Source organism: Zootoca vivipara, chromosome 12 (assembly GCF_963506605.1).
Source record: "Zootoca vivipara chromosome 12, rZooViv1.1, whole genome shotgun sequence".
NCBI lineage: Eukaryota > Metazoa > Chordata > Lepidosauria > Squamata > Lacertidae > Zootoca > Zootoca vivipara.
This window is the reverse complement of record NC_083287.1, coordinates 48,954,349-48,970,977: the sequence shown is the minus strand read 5'-3', so window position 1 is coordinate 48,970,977 and position 16,629 is coordinate 48,954,349. Positions and strand designations below refer to the sequence as shown.

At 40.4% G+C, this 16,629-nt stretch overlaps 1 protein-coding gene across 8 annotated transcripts in view; it reads right to left on the bottom strand.

Moving 5' to 3' along the window:
* Positions 1 to 68: 68 nt before the first annotated feature.
* KMT2C (lysine methyltransferase 2C) overlaps positions 69 to 16,629 on the bottom strand; it is a 174,594-nt gene continuing 158,033 nt past the window's right edge. For 6 of the 8 annotated variants that reach the window (XM_035129359.2, XM_035129371.2, XM_060280918.1 and 3 more), the window contains 15 exons: positions 15,604 to 15,745; positions 14,414 to 14,561; positions 13,768 to 13,946; positions 13,524 to 13,660; positions 12,572 to 12,824; positions 11,968 to 12,107; positions 10,074 to 10,181; positions 8,160 to 9,279; positions 7,544 to 7,680; positions 6,745 to 6,887; positions 6,298 to 6,466; positions 4,642 to 4,758; positions 3,712 to 3,785; positions 3,246 to 3,354; positions 69 to 2,014 (listed from right to left, as the gene is read on the bottom strand). In XM_035129359.2, the coding sequence (XP_034985250.2) occupies positions 1,922 to 2,014; positions 3,246 to 3,354; positions 3,712 to 3,785; positions 4,642 to 4,758; positions 6,298 to 6,466; positions 6,745 to 6,887; positions 7,544 to 7,680; positions 8,160 to 9,279; positions 10,074 to 10,181; positions 11,968 to 12,107; positions 12,572 to 12,824; positions 13,524 to 13,660; positions 13,768 to 13,946; positions 14,414 to 14,561; positions 15,604 to 15,745 (3,069 nt within the window). In that variant the 3' untranslated portion in view covers positions 69 to 1,921. The remainder of the gene's footprint in view (positions 2,015 to 3,245; positions 3,355 to 3,711; positions 3,786 to 4,641; positions 4,759 to 6,297; positions 6,467 to 6,744; positions 6,888 to 7,543; positions 7,681 to 8,159; positions 9,280 to 10,073; positions 10,182 to 11,967; positions 12,108 to 12,571; positions 12,825 to 13,523; positions 13,661 to 13,767; positions 13,947 to 14,413; positions 14,562 to 15,603; positions 15,746 to 16,629) is intronic. The other 2 variants (XM_035129372.2, XM_060280917.1) reach the window with 2 other exon arrangements.

Genomic DNA, 16,629 nt, shown 5'->3' with positions numbered 1-16,629 from the left:
CTCCTAAGAAAACCATTAGGAACATTCTGGTAAAAAAAAAACATTTCCAAATGAAAATACGGAGGTAATATTTATAGATGTAAAATATTTTATTTGTAAATGCTGATCTTCTAAATCTGTTTCCACAAATTTCAAAGCCCATAACACTCTGTATACTTCAAAAATTCATTTTTTGCCAACATTAGATAACTATTATACAGAACAGAAAAAACCTGTAGGACAAATACTGGTAGGATGTTGGAATATTGTACAAGAGAAGAAAAATATTTGAGAAACAAATTTCATACAGCTATTTATCAAGAGAAAAATATATACAATTGATTTATTCTGTAAGATAAAAATACATCATGCCATATACATTACAAGTTCAGAACTGTAGCACTGAATATATCAACAGTTTTACAGTCCACTTTCGCTGTGCACACAAAAAACTTCATTTTTTTAATATTTAGACTGTGAAGTGTCAGTACCAGAATTTAAAGTACAAAATAAAAAAACTAACCTGCTTCAAAATGTTGATTAGGTTTCTACAAGCAAACACAAACAGTGTTTTATTTTTTTAAAGAAATGTAAACAAAACAATCCATACAAACACATTTTTTAAATTACATTTTCCAAACCCCTATTGCCAGAGTCCTGCAGCTGAAAGCACAATTACACCTAATTTTTTCTTTGTTTCTACTTTTAAAGAAGGCAGCTATTGTATTAGACTTACGCTCTCACTACACATTTCTATTTTCCTTACATGATTTAGTGTAAGCTGAACAGTTCATGTAATTCCCACTACTTTTTTCTGGAAAAGAAAATCAATGTTCAGCTTCTATTTTGGGTAGTTTTAGCAGTTATTCACAGTTATCACAAATTCTAAGCACAAAAAACCTGATTTAAGAAATAGGGATGTAACAATATAATACAAATAAAATAAATCGGTCTAAATTTTCTCAGACACCTACAAAAGTCATAGTTGTAATATACATGCTCTCTACCAGTCTTAACTGTTACTTAAAAAAGTTATTAATAGAGCACAGTTGAGCCTGCTTTAAAGATTAAAAAAATAAAGTAAAACCTCTCTTTAAATTGAGATTTTGGTTATTCCATAACAACTGTAAATGGCATTTTTAATACATGAGATCATATTGTAACATCCCTATCAAAGTTTTATAATAAGCACCCGAACTGCTGCAAAGTCTGGTAGCATTTGGTCAATTACTATTTTTTTATACTGTACTTTATTCCTCAAAATATTTACACTTTTGTACAAAGTAACAGGGTTTGTTAGTTCTGCAGGTAACAGCAGCAGCTTGGCTTCTAACTTTTCCTTTTAAAAATAGCTTCATTCACTTATTTCAATAATAAATACAAAAAGTCTCTTATTTTACAGAAATCAAAAACTACAATAAACTGACTCATGGAATCAAGTATTTTAAATGTATTTTAGTGCAAGTTATTTCCCTTAGCTCTATCCCTAAGGAAGTCATTTCAGTACATTCCTTGTTCAGTGGTGTCTACTTTTATTTATTTATTTTTCTGTATTTAGAGGGCCTGCCCCTTTAATAAGTAAGGCTGTGGCCAGCACTTTGGACGTCTCCCTTTCGCTGGTGATTTCAGTCTACATTCATTGATGCCCCACTGCCCTTTTGCAGTTCAGCCATAGCTTCTCTGCCCAAGTTCAACGATTTCTCCTTATGAGTTCATAAAATCAAAAGTGCTGGACTGGTTTGGAGATCAGTTTCACCTCTGTGTGCCTTGGACATCAGACAACAACTCCATATTCTGCCAGCTTGCTTCACACTGGTGTAGAATACAACTTTCAGAAGTGATTGCTTTCACACCCACCCACACCCACCCCATAAAAATAAAAAATAAAAAAATCACTTCTTCCTTGGGACAAGCAACCCCTGGAGACAGCAAAGGAATGCATCTAGTTCATCCATTTTCGGCAGTTTACAGCTCCACAGTGACATGGAATCTTGTGCTGGTCATCTTCAAAATCAAACTTATAGTCATAACAGAGCTGAAAGAAAGGGACTGCCAGTTAGGTTTGGTGTTGGCAAAATCAAGAACTCCTACTCACCTTCATACACATATATATTAATGGACACATTCTCAATTTTATCATATGTTGTTGGATATTAAGTTGCCAACATTGATTATGGATGGAAGAAGCAGCTTCTTGCAAGGTGAACTGTGCCTAGCCTTGTTGAATCAATATAGTGGTAAATGCCAAATTCATCTGTAATGTGATGATGGGCTGAGTAGCCACCCAGAATGGCTGGGGCAGCCACTTCGGATGGGTGGGGTATAAATAATAAATTCTTCTTATACAGTTGTACCTCGACTTACGAACGACTTGACAACTGAATTATTCGACTTGCAAATGGCCGCACGCTTACGAATTTCTCGACATCCAAACGGAAACCGCGGCGGTTTTAGATGGGGTTGCTTCGACTTACGAATTTTTCGACCTACAGAGGTGCCTTCAGAACGGATTAAATTCATAAGTCGAGGCACCACTGTATTATTATTACCCTGAATTGGTGTTGCAGATTAAGGGTTGGTTTAGGTGATACCCCATTTCTGTAACCAGCTCATTGTGGCTGAAAATATAGTGCAGCATCAAATGTGCAAGAATGTTCCCCGAGGTGTTTGGAAGCATACACCTGAAAACCTTTATCTGTTGCTATCAAAGTAACTTTCCACATTGGGGGCAAATACATCTCCACATGAAACGGTCTGCATGCTGCCCAAGAACTCTACAACACTGTGTGCATTTGAATGGACTCCAAAACAGTTACATCAGAATTAAATATTTTTTTAAGAAGTAGTTTCCCAATATCCTCTTTAGTGTGGTGTTTCAGCATACAAAGCAATATTTTACATTGACAGCACACTTCTATATGTGTACTTGCAGAAGTAAGCCCCATTGAGTTCAATGAAAGTTACTCCCAGGTATGTGGGTACAGGAAAGTGGTAACTGTTAAACAGCTTTACAGTATAAACAAACTTTGACAAGGCATTCTTCAGAGTGGCTTCTAATAGATCACCTAAAATGCTAAGCAGTGCATGGGGGAAAATACAAGGGGTGAGACTGTCCAGTTGATGAGCCAACAGAAAATAAATAAATCATGGTACTTAAAAAAGAAGCAAGTGCTGAAACATTTTTGTAACTAGGAGTTTTAGAAAGAAGAAATTGAGCATATTCTACAAATAAAGGTTTAAGCTACTAGAAGCTATACAAATCCTACCTCTTCTCCCTTCTGGATTCTCCTGCTAGAGCTAATGATGATCTTATGTCCCCTTTCAAAGGTTACCACCTCAGCCACACAGTTTGGTGCACAGGAATGGTTAATATACCTACAAGGGGTGAGGGAAACAGGAGAAATCCAGGCACATGTTTTAAAGTGTTGAGGAAGCAAACTGATTTAACTGTAAAATATATATATACAACCTCTGACCTTTGTCCAGGAAAAAAACAAAGTTCAAAAGTGCTCTATTGCTGGACATCTGCTTTGAGAGCACAAATCAAGGCTACAGTAAATTAATAAGGCAGCTTTAGAGTTTACTGGGAGTATGACCGTTGAATGGGCCAACTTACAGAATAAAGGCAATTGCGGAAGAACACTTCCAGTAGAACAAATCAGGAAAGAGCCAGCAAAGAGAACATGGCTGGCATCCAAAATGAGATCACCATTCCTCTCAAGAGCCACCCACCTTGCAGGACCTCCTGTCAATGTGGCATCAATGACATGGTCATTGTCAATGCGGAACATGTACACTCCGCGATTCTGCAAGGAGGGAAGCAGAGAAAATGCTGTCAGATCTGTACAAGAAGAGTCAATCATTCAAACAAAAAGAGTGACACACAGTTTAAAGTGTTTTTCATATTCATAATGAGACAACCCATTGGCATACTATGGAAGTGGGAGACTTGTGTATATTTATACCCAACACAAAAAGTAGAGCATGCTTACTAGTATTTGTGACTAGATGTATTGAATAGAAAGGCAACCTAGAAGATCCTTTAGAGACAGGCTCAGACATGGCCACAAACTAATAGTCTCAGTCCCTCTAAATCAGACATGTCCAACTTCCAAGAGACTGCAATCTACTCCCACTATAAAAAAACTGGCAGGGATCTACCCATTGGATTTGCCAAAGTTGTTGAACTTTTTTTAGGAAAGCCAAAGTGATCGACCGGTAGATTGCAATCGACCTGTTGGACATGGCTGCTCTAAATGAATTCACAGTCTCACACAATCTGTACCTATAGTCACTGGATGGTAGAGGGCACATGGCTGTTGCTCTGAATGATTGGTGTGTATGTAGTCTCTCTGTTGCACAGCTCTCTCTACATATATGGGCCCAGATCTCAGTTCATATGGACACGAACACACATTTTTCACAAACAATGTTTATGAAGCAGAATGAACATCTGTTAATACTTTGAGCCATTTTTTTAAATTCTCCAGAAACACCAGGTGCTCCTGTTATCTGAAGACACAATTCTGAGTGCTTCACTTCCAAGCTGTAATACATGTCAGCATTCACAACGCTATAGCTGTTTGCTCTGGAGAAGAGCTCACACATTTTTGATTATGTTACATGAGTTCTTGAAACAGGTTAAGTTGCCTTATGTAATACCTGAGATTCATAAAGCTTCTCTTTCCTGTTGGCTACCTCATTGCGGATGATGGTTCCAATATATTCAATGACCATGGTGTGCTTTTCAATGTCTCTAGCAGCATATAAGCCCAGGCCCTACAAAGAATAGTAGATGCTTTAGGAATATCTCAGTACCAGAGTACACAACCTGAACACTATGTTGGTGTGGTTTAGCATTAGGGTACAAGAACTTGCACGAAAGAACTGATGCTTTTTAGCAAACTTACAGTCAATCCTATACATGTTTACTTAGAAGTTTGCCCCTCTGTGTTCAATGGAGTTTACTCCTACTTAAGGGTGTTTAGAGTGCAGCTCAAATCAGCAAGGGGAAAAATAACACACAGCCCACCAGTATACAAGTGCTATTCAGACCTTAATGTAAATTGCATGTAATCTTTTAGGCAAGAAACCTCACAAGTGGATTACATAAGCCACAATACAATATATTAATAAAATACAGGATCACAAATATATCACATATATAAAACAGTCCTGAAAAACAGCTGCATGTTCAGCAACAGGTGAGCATCAAATGATTAATATCAGCTAAAACATTTAAACAATTTCAAATCAGTGGGACCATAACATCATTAAGAGTAAGGGCTTGAAATTAATGGGCTTTTAAAGCCCTTTTGAAGGTCTGCAGTTGGGAAGGAGCCATTGGGATGAAGTTCCACGAGTGCAGGGCTAGCACTATAAAGGCCCTATTCTTTATGCCCACCAATCTGATTGATCCTACAGGCAGGCCTTACAGCAGGGTCTCCACAGTTGATCTCTGGGCCCAGGCAAGTATGAAGGGCTCCTTTCTCCTTTAAAGATCAACACCAGTATATTAAATTTATTGATGTTATATATTTTACCAGCCATCTGGCCCACACTGATAGACACATTTTTCACCAACGGAAATGTTCTAGCCATCTTCAAAGGCAGCCCTATATGCAATAGCAAAGTCGGGATGCCATTGGCTCATGAATAAAAGAAGTCAGGTCCACTCTGTCTACATAATTGGGGCTCCTCTCTTGTGGAGCCAATCATCTACCGGCCAAGCAAGTTTAGCAGCAGGCGAAGATGGGCAGGGCAGACTACGCTGTCCACCCACTTTGTGACTTAACAAACCCCAAACTTCCAAATTAACTAACACATCAACAGCAGATATGTAGATAGAAAGCCAGTAGTGGTGGTGATAGTGTATTTTATAGACCGTCACATGTACAGCTTATCTGCATACTGGGCAGACGTTTGTTCCCTTGAGGCCAAGATGGCTAACTTTTTATTCCAAGCAGCACACATTTTCCCCAAAGATACTAGAAAATCGTCTGGATTCATCATCCTGTGGAAGCAGACCATTAATGTTAACCCTCCACCACTGTGAAGTTTACAAGAAGCCTGAAGGTCAAATTTGATCAGGTAATGATCAGTTCATGACAATGAAGCCATTGCTAGCTGCTCCCACCCACAGAGAATTTCCTCCTAGCCCAGTACAGAACACCAAAGTATGCTATACCACTTGCATTGAGCCTGATTTTAATCTGAACTGTACCATGGCTTCATATTGTTTTCATGGTTGATTGGAAGAGACAGTGGCAGATTTTTAAAAGAATGAATGCATTGAACAGCAAAGTTGTTGCAACTGACCTGAATACGTGAGCGTGCCAAATAGACGTTGGATTTCCATTCAGTCTTCATTTTTCGATACTGAGAGGACTTTGAATGAACAAACTGTTTACTGTAAGGTGCATTCAGTTCTCCTGTAACTGTGCTCTGAAATGACTTTGAAGTGCTGGTGCTATTTAAGGTATGAGGCCTGCAGTAGTGGGTCATATAACAGAAGAGACAAAGAAGGAAAACTGAAGATCTCTCTGAATTTTATGACATTTAGAGGTTGTTTTTAAAAAACAAACAAACTCAAAGACAGACAGACATTCAAAGCCAGCTAGCAGAGACAACAAAGCAGCTCCCCTGGCTCAGACATGCACATACACAGCCAACAACAACAGGGTTTGTAAGCAGCACACAGAAGCACAGGTATCCTACGCAGCCTATAAACCCTGGGCTGTACTATGTGAATTTAAAAGAAAATACCTTAACACCAACCTCTTGACATGGCTGCTCATTTTTGGCTCAGAGCGGGCGCAGCCTGTGGGGTTGATGGCAAGAGGAAGTTCCATGAGGGGATTTCGGCCATACCGGAAGGTGTAATGTTCACAAGCCTCAACCCCAGGAAGCTGTAAACACACAAAGGATTCACATGTCAATGCAGTTGCAGAACAGCCTAAGAAATGTTCTCTGATTCAGGAATAGGTTTAGGAATTAGAATAGCACAGAGAGAAAGCGCTCAGTGAAGTGCTTTACAAAACTGCCTTCTTTTTCCTTCTTGCTTTTCTTTAAGAGCACAGATCCTCAAACAGATTATACAAACCCAACCCTGCATTTTCTATCCTAGCCTGCAATACTCAATAAGCCCTTGGGTGCTTTGCCCACTCACATAGTATCTACTAATGCATGCTTCTACCTGCAAAACCTGCTGCCATAAGTGTTGAAGAGAAAGAGGTGGGGTGGGTGGGCAGGCAGGTAATTACAATATCCCACACCAAACCATTGTTTCCTGTTTCTAAACCTCTGAAAGTGAGCCTATAACCCTGGCCAAAAGGACTGCTTCAGGGCTTTCCACTGACTAAATTTTAATGCTACGTTATGGCACAGCATTATATACCAGAACCATTTCTTCCTTCGGATTCTATGACAAGTTTTCAATAGGTAAGAGCCTGGACACATGTTACACACATTGCACAAAAAACTGCCATGTCTAAGACAGACAATGATTTACTACTAAAGAGTAACAAGCCAAGAGCCGGCCTAGTACAGCCGCATGACCTCTTACCGATTCAGCAATCCTAGCCACTGCAGAGACAGTCAAACCAAAAAGGTCTTCGCCCTTTAGATATGCAGGGAATAGCTGCAGCATTTCAGAACTCCTCCTTACTGAAGCAACAGGCTCTAGGATTTTATCCCAAACACCTGCATAGGATAAAAATTACATTGAATCACAAAATAAATGCAAGAGAAAAAACAAATCACCACAATAAACTTGTTTAAAGTCATATCTACTTTGGATGTAGCACTAGGATTGCTCTAAAATACTAAGGGGCCGATTGTGTTTTTAGGATTGTACTGCTCCCAAGATGAATTCTTTACATCAATTTCACTTCTGCATGGAAAACCATGTATACTTTATATATTGACTGTCCTATATGATGAACACAGCATGCACACATGGCAAAATAACACGGAGATCATCACATACAATACTGACATGGGTACTCGCCATTTGCTACAAAGAAGTCTTTTGTGCATTGACGAGTTAGCTCGTGTGAAGTGGACTTACATGCAATAGGCCTAAAGGCTTCCAGTAACCAGTTAGAAATATCAAATGAATGTCAACAATGAAATGCACATCTAGCACTTGGGCCAAAGACTTCCACAAGACGCCGTGTTACCTTTAGGGGTTGAGTCAGTAAGAACCAGGTCTTCATGGCCTTGCTCAATGATCCTGATCACAAAGAGGGGAAGACCATCCTTCTCTTCAATGGAACATAGGTAACGACATCTGCGGTTGGCATAGCGTGTGCTCCAATAGAACCGGCTGGCCTCATAACCCACAGGGTAGAGCACCTTTGAAGAATGGAAGGCCTGCATCTGGTGTGGCAGCAGCTGGCCAATCGTGTGGAAGATGAGGCTCCCCACCCGGAAGGTGTGCTCACGATCCCCCCGTTGGACTATGCTGGCAATTTGTCGGACTTCATCCCGCTGGACGTATACCCGCCTGAAGACTGCAAAATAGCTGAGTTCTTGCTCGTGAGCGCCCTTTGGTTTGTGCATAGGGCAAAGCATAGTTTTGTCTTTAAAAAACATGCATTGTGCTTTAATGGCGCAGGTAAAGTGATAAATATTGGTGCACCTTAACCTGTGACAGCCGCTGGTGGCGCCCATTTTGTGACAGAACATGCATTTCATTTGCAAGCCCCTTCGCAGGGCGAGCTCCACGTTGATTAAGGCACCAGCTTGTGTCTCATAGACCTCAGTAGACCAAAGAGCACAGTTCAAGTGGACCCAAACATCTAAGTCAAGGTTTAGAAGTCTTGCTGGTCCATCTGTTAGCCCATCACCCTCCTCATGACAGAAACAACACTTTCGGTAGTCCTTCGGCACTGGATCAGGTTTAATGGTTGTGCCCAGCTTTTTGAGGAATTCATCTATCTCCTCATCACAAGGAGGTTTAAATGTTCCTTTAGGAATCACAATCTGTATGTTCCACTTTTTCCACTTCATTCCTTTCCATTTCTTACTTACTGGTCGACAGTCATCCAGACCATTCGGTATAGTTCTCAGGCGGGGTTTTAGCTTCACTGTTACCTTAAGCTCATCTGGTTTTGGCTCGACTCTGGCTGCTTCAAAAGCAGGAGGGAAGGTGATGAGGGGCGAGGAAGGCGGAGAAATCTTTTCCTGTAGCTGAGGGAGGCAGTGCACATCTAACGTAGAGATGTTGTTGTTATACTGATGGAACACTTTTGGGGCTGCCTCCTTCAATGGAAACTGTGGCAAGGTAGGAATTGATTCCTGAGAAATAATAAAGCAATTAAATATGGAATCAAGGAAAACATGTTTGATCAATATTATTTCAAAGTCAGATGCCTATAATTACTATGAATGTATTATGATAGTTATGAATGCATGAACCAGCAGCATCCTATTTTACTTGCAGAGGAATCTTCCTGGTACTGTGTCTTCCCAGGCAGTGTGGTACACTAATAATAACAGTAAATGCTTAGAAGACATGTGCTAGGAATTTATAAGCTTGAGGCTGATTTACTTGCAGGTAAGTATGCCGGCTTGATGGTTGCAATGATATACTTCTCCACTTATAAGAAAATGTATTCATGGGCAGGCATGTCAGATTGCAATTTTAAGCAGAAAGTTTTAACAGAACAAAGGAGACAGAACAACAGGGAGACAACCTGAAAATGAAATCATAAAACACCACCCAAGATAAGATTCTGATGGCACCAAATATTCTGAATGTATCATGGGACGTATCATGCATATGTATGTCACTGAATCATGGCTAGAATGCACTGGGAATATCTGCTGTGTGTGTTACCTGCTGCTTCAAATGATGCCAGCACAGGAAAAACACTTAATAGATTGTACCCTCTATTGCAACAAAACTGAAATTTTTGGGACAGGTACTGATTTAATCTTCTAGAGTTAACTGACATGAAAGCTACTCTTCGTTTACACTAGAGATTGATCTTGCAAACATTAGCGTCAGAATTTTGAAAGAAACTGAATCTGTATATATTTCAATTAATATTTATTGTGTATTTTATTAATGCAGCAGCGCTGGGAATTACCTTGCTTTCTGAGCTTTTTGCTTGCATGGATGCTGAATAAAGAACAAAGCAGTTGTTGCTACAGAATACAATGTCTTTCTCAATTCTTTCAGACTTCTCTCTAGAATCCTGTAAATAATAAGCCAAAGAGCGTAAACATGAACTTCAGGGAATTTCATTTTTAGTACATTTAGTAAATTAGAAAAACCAAGCTGCCCATTACTTATAGAAAACTTTTCTTATATTAATACAAAATATTGGAGAACAAATCCTATTCAGAATGAACTAGGAAAAGGAGTCACTTATGTTGCTTGTAATGTCAATGTGTTTATTACTCAAGATGTTGCTAATTACATAAATGTGAGTTGATGAAATACCATATTTTTCTTTGTATAAGACACCCCCATGAATAAGACGGCCCCTATTTTTTTAAACCCAAAATTTAAAAAATTAGTATTTTAAACATCAAACAAAACAATGCTTTTGTGTGCATGCACACTTCTTCAGATACTTTCTTTCAGTTAGAGTGACAGGGGGAGCTTTTGGGGGGGGGGAGATCACCTTCTAGCCCAGGCAGAAAGTGTGCAGGATCCAAATGACCTGACACGTAGAAGAGAGGGGGCCAGTCTGTTGTTCTCAAGCTCTTTGCGGCCTAAGCCACAAGCTGCCCAATCCTGCTGTGCCTGGAGATTGTGGCAGCAGCAGCAGCAGCAGCAGCAACAGCAGCAGCAGCAGCAGCAGCAGCAGCAGCAGCAGCAGCAATGCCCAGGTTCCAGGATCAGAGCCGCTGGAGCTGGGAGTGGATCCAGGGGCTCTCGCATGCCAGTCACCTCTCGGTGGACTAGGCAAGGTGAAGCAGGTGGGTGCCAGAACTGGAGGAGCCGCCTGCTCCCCTCCCCAAATAACACCTTCAGTGCACTGCTGACGTCACCCAACTTTGGAACTTTGGTAGAAAATGTTGGGCGAAAGTTTTGGAAGGCGGGAGGGGCAGCAGAGCAGAGCCTTCCGAGCAGGGTGACGAGGCGTCCTCTTCAGCATTGCACTAGAGGAGCTTCTACAGGATGCCTCATGAAGCTTAGGCAACATGCATCAGGCTCACTCCCGGCAGAGGGGGAAAGAGTGCATTTGAGCATGAGCAAAGCGCCTTTCTTTTTCCACCATGTCACCGGACACCAGCCAAGCTCCTCCCCTCCCAATTCACATTCCGTTTAGAAGACAACACCCAAATTTTGACTGGAAAAAAATAAGGTAAAAACATAATCTTATACACAGAAAAATACGGTACATTTGTTTCTTGATGTAAAAAATAGTTCACACTGTACCTCAGAATGTTAATTTAAGACACACAGCCTTTTCACTATGCACTATTTGTAGCAAGAAATGCTGGCATGTTGGCTTGTAGTTACATACTAAAACTACCATTATTTTACATATGATTTTGATTGTACGAAACTACTTGGTAGTGAAAATAATTTCAAGGAAAGATAAATTGGCTGGTGGTGCTAGTATGGATGCATGCAGACTTCTGAAATTTATACTTTGAAGCACTCTGGTATTTATTGAAAGGCTAGAGAATCCCTAGGGATCTTTATTTTTATAGAACTGTTGAAACAGCAGAAATAAAATGAGAGCAAGATTTTTTTAAAAATTATGAACTCTCTTCTCCTGCAACTGATAAAACATTATTACTCTGCAATGGGTTTTTTAGTTATTTCTAACTTGCCAGAGACTAGTTGTTAATGAAAGAGAAATCTCTACTGAATTCTACCAACCTCCAAAATGCAGAACAGTAATAATTAAATGGTTGTACAATGTGAAGTATATGAACTGTAGAAAACAACCTGGCCTCCCCTTTTTGTAGTTTAACCTTATAAAGCAAAAAACAATAATAGACAAATGGGTATCACAGTAGTACCTGTTTCAGGAAAGGTAGATCATTGAAGGATTTCCGTACTCCACTACCCAGAACTACGACTTTACAATGAGAGCACCACTGTGTCCTCAACACTGAACGATCTGCAACATGTGGACTGTGTGCCTTATAGCCTGCCAAGACTTAACAAGAACACCAACAAGTTATAAGGTGCCATTTTGAATAGAGCATATGCATTACTTCAGTGTAAGTATTAACATGGGTGTGCATGCTCCCCCAAATAATTAATCCTGCTTTCATTTTTAAAGCACAATTTCCCTACAAAGGTTGCACAGCAACACACCTTCCACCACTGCGGACCTACTTTGCCCTTCCCCTTCATACCACCCTATTCTTTTTACAGTGCTTCTGTTTACACATTTTTACATTGCAGTTTAATGTGACAAAATATCTGCCCCTGGACAATCTTCCACAAGTATGGCTTTTGCCTAGTCACTCTCACCAAAACACGATTCGTATTACCGAGGAGACAGAAAAATGAAGCACAAAGTCATTTCCTCACCTTGGATTAAATTCTTCATTGCCACGTTTTCTAAAAAAAAACCCTACAATTAACAAAACCCCCAAAAGATATATCCTTACTCACCGTTACCACTGGGGGGAAATGGCATATTATGTTGTTTGAGTCCGTAAGGCCCTGTTAGTCCAGGAGGCCCTACGGTGCCTGCCTGAGGACCATGAAGTAACAAGTGCTGCCTGTACTCAAAGGCTACATTTGCTCTGTGAGAGTTCATAATTCCCAGAGTGGATGGAACATCTGGTGCACTGCTCACTTCATAACTGTTTGGAATTCTGACATGCAGAAGATTGGAAAATGCAGCTACCACACTGCCAATATTCTAGAGTGGGAAAAGAAAAAAGGACAAGTGCATACCATCTTTTTTTCTTCATCACATAATTAAAAGAGGACTGTGCTGAAATAGAGCAGGGCATGTTTTGCAGAACACCTCCCCCCTCCCCTGAATGCTCTCACCCAGTTTTGAGGTGGGAGGGATGTAAAACACGTCACACATTTCCACACACTCCAAATGGCAGACTGAGGGCAATGCTTCCTGGGCTCACTTTCTGTTCAGCCTAATGACAGTAAATTTGACTCATTGCCTGATGACGTGACATCAACACACTAGCTACGTGATCCCTGATTGGCCGGGATTACATTAGTAAGAAGCCCTTGTTTTCTTTTTTTTTAAAGAAGGCATCTAAGCTATTATTATTATTATTATTATTATTATTATTATTATTATTATTATTATTATTCAAGGAAAGCAGCTGTTTCAAAGAGCATGTGATAAAACAAGGAAATTGGGAATTTGTGAACCCAGCCCTCCGCAATCTAAATAAGTGTCTTTTTCTTCAAAAAAATGTTTCTGGAAAGTATTTTGGTGCAGATTTACAATTTAAAGAAATGGCACTGAAACTAATAACCAGAGTTTACAACAACTGTTGTACTGCAACACAAATAAAATAGCCATAACATCTGCAGGACATGGGGCACAACATTGTCACAGATACATGCAGCTCACTTGAAATTTCCTTACCTCTGTAGCTGTGGGATGTAAAGTAATTGCTATGGACACAAGGCCAGATTTTGGACCATTTTGAGAAGGACCAAGCTGAGAGCCAAAGAAGCCAGAACCAGGCTCTGTTTTGATATAATTTCTTTTTTCTTCTGAACCTTCGGTTAAAGGGAGAGATACAAAATTAAATATGCATGGAATTGAGGCACATGAACATGCTGGTGGGAAAATTAGAACAAACATCTAGAAAATATTTTGGCAATACCTTTTCCAGTACTGGCAGGTAGAATTGGAATGATGGGGGATGGAACAGGTTCGGGCATCTCTTCCTTTACTGCTGACAGATCAGGGTACCTACTTATTTCCATGCCCATTACACTCTCGGGAGAGGAAGAAGGAACAAAGCTGTCAGGAGTGTCTCTATCATCACAAGGATCCTGAACCCTGAGAGGGAAAAGAATTGGAAATGTTTTTCAACTATAGATGTGTAAAATGGAAATGGGTATGTTTAGCTGGTAAAGAGGAGACTGAGAGGAGATATGATAGCCATCTTCAAATATTTCAAGGACTGTCACATGGAGGGTGGAGCAAGCTTCTTGTTTTCTCCTGCACCCATCCAATGGATCCAAAAGTTACAAGGAAAGATATTCCGACTAAACCTCAGTAAGAACGTTCTGATAGTTAAGAGCTGTTTGACAGTGGAATGGACTCCCTTGGAAGGCGGAGGACTCTCCATCATTTGAGGTTTTTAAGCAGAGGTTGGATGACCATCTGCCATGTATGTTTCAATTTACCTGAATTCAATAGGACTTACTTCTGAGTAACATGGTTATTTAGAGTTTAGCAGCATCATGGAGCACCTAAGATAACAGATACCCAACACAAAACAAAAAATTAGAGAAAATATCTACCTCAGCTCTTCATGATTGTTATGAGGTGGGGTTGGAAGAGAAGCAGGAACATCCACACTTTTAGGACCCTGAGCCATGGCTCTGGCTAACAGATCATCCTGTGGTCTGAAAGGCAGCTGAAACTGCTTCGGTCCCAGAGCTTTGGTAACTGAAATGCAGCAAGAACAGACAAAACAAATGACCCAACTATTCAGTGACATATAAAGGGGGGGGAGGGGGAGAGAAAATAAAAAAATGGATCCTAACTTCAACCTATACTTCTTTTGTTTTACATTTAATTAGACTTTCAGTCAGTAGCCAAAGTTGTGAAAATCTGCAGCAATCTAATACAAATGAAAGGATGAGAGAAGCTCATGTCCACTTTATGAGGATCTGAGTAGGATGGAAGCAACAGGGTAAGCCACATCAATGGCAGGGGGGCTAGATGCTGGCAATGAGGCAACATACAGGTTAGCTAGCACCCAAACAAGCCCTTTAACTTAAAGCTGTTCTTTCTTGTACATAAATGGTGTATAAGCTTCCTGCAATAATAATAATAATAATAATAATAATAATAATAATAATAATAATAATATTTATGCCCCACCCATCTGGCTGGGTTTCCCCAGCCACACTGGGCGGCTTCCAACAGAAAAATAAAATACAGTAATCTGTTAAACATTAAAAGCCTCCCTAAACAGGGCTGCCTTCAGATGTCTTCTAAAAACCGGGTAGCTGTTTTTCTCTTTGACATCTGGTGGGAGGGCGTTCCACAGGGTGGGGCCCACTACCGAGAAGGCCCTCTGTCTGATTGCAACGAGGGAATCGCCAGAAGGCCCTCGGTGCTGGACCTCAGTGTCCGGGCAGAATGATGGGGATGGAGATGCTCATTCAGGTATACTGGACCGAGGCCATTTAGGGCTTTAAAGGTCAGCACCAACACTTTGAATTGTGCTCGGAAACATACTGGGAGCCAATGCAACAACTTCCAAAATCTTCAAAAATGTTTAGATGTACAGCATTCCAGGGTCAACAATATAGTTATCTATACTGGCCATGTATACATTATGCAAGCACATGGAATGATAACAAAAAGTCAAAACATTCTGCTGTAAAGTGGATTTCAAATCTGAAAAAATTAAGCACCATATTTCATTATAGACCATCTGAAAACTGAAAATGCATACTCTGGCATACATGTGAAAACTCACCATCATGCCCCCCAAGCATTCCAGCCTTTGTAGCAAGTTCTTCAGTGGTTGCAAATCCATTTACCATTTTTTGGCAAGTCACAGGTGGAGGTGTAGGAGGGAGGGAGGCTGGAGGAGTGGGAGGGTTACTCAAGTTATTCTGCTGCATAAGAGGAAAGAATTTAACGTTAGCTTTCAGCAAGCTTATCTGGTACATGACAAGTTATATATCTTATGTACAAAAGGTCCAACAGAATGCACATATTTTTTATTTTACAACTGCACATACATAATGCAACTATTTATCTACCAGTCACACTGGCTTGATTCAGATGCAACACAAAGCCTGGTTTGGTGCTATGAGAATGAGCCTGGAAGGATAATATACTCAGAATAAGAAGTTAGGGGGTAAACCATAGCTTACTATTATATCTAAGCATTTGACCTGCAAACCAAGACTGCAAGCTTTGATCAACTTCGATTTTGCATGGCAAATGCAAGCCATAATTTGCAGGTCGCGTTTGGAGTTATGCCTGAACTGAGGTGACTGGCTTGGTTCACACATTACACTAAGCTGAACCAAAGCTTAGCATAAACACACGTGTGTGGGTTCTGGACAAGAAGATTGGCTGGGGAGGAACAAAAAAAAAACGCAAAAAAACACAATTCTGCTGCAGCACTGCAATGAGCTAAGCCATGGCTTGGCCTTAGCCTGTCATCTGCAGCTGGACTTGTGGTTTATCTCTCTCCAGACTAACTACAAGCAGTAACCAAGATTTGCTCCATGGTTTATGGCTCATGGTTTGTTCAGGAGAGCTTATCCATAAGCCTGGGTTTGGATGACACACTAAGTAAAACCAGGCCTTAGTTCAGTGCAGGGCAGCAGAACAACCAGTGGGGAGCAAAGCAGCCACAATCCCCTCTATGGGAGCCCACATGCTCATATGTTTGTGCTAAGCTGATGCACCATAGCCAAGGAGATCGTCTCATCAGTCACCACCTATCTAACTCCAAAAGGTGGAACACTATTTAAAGCTGTAGCTTAGT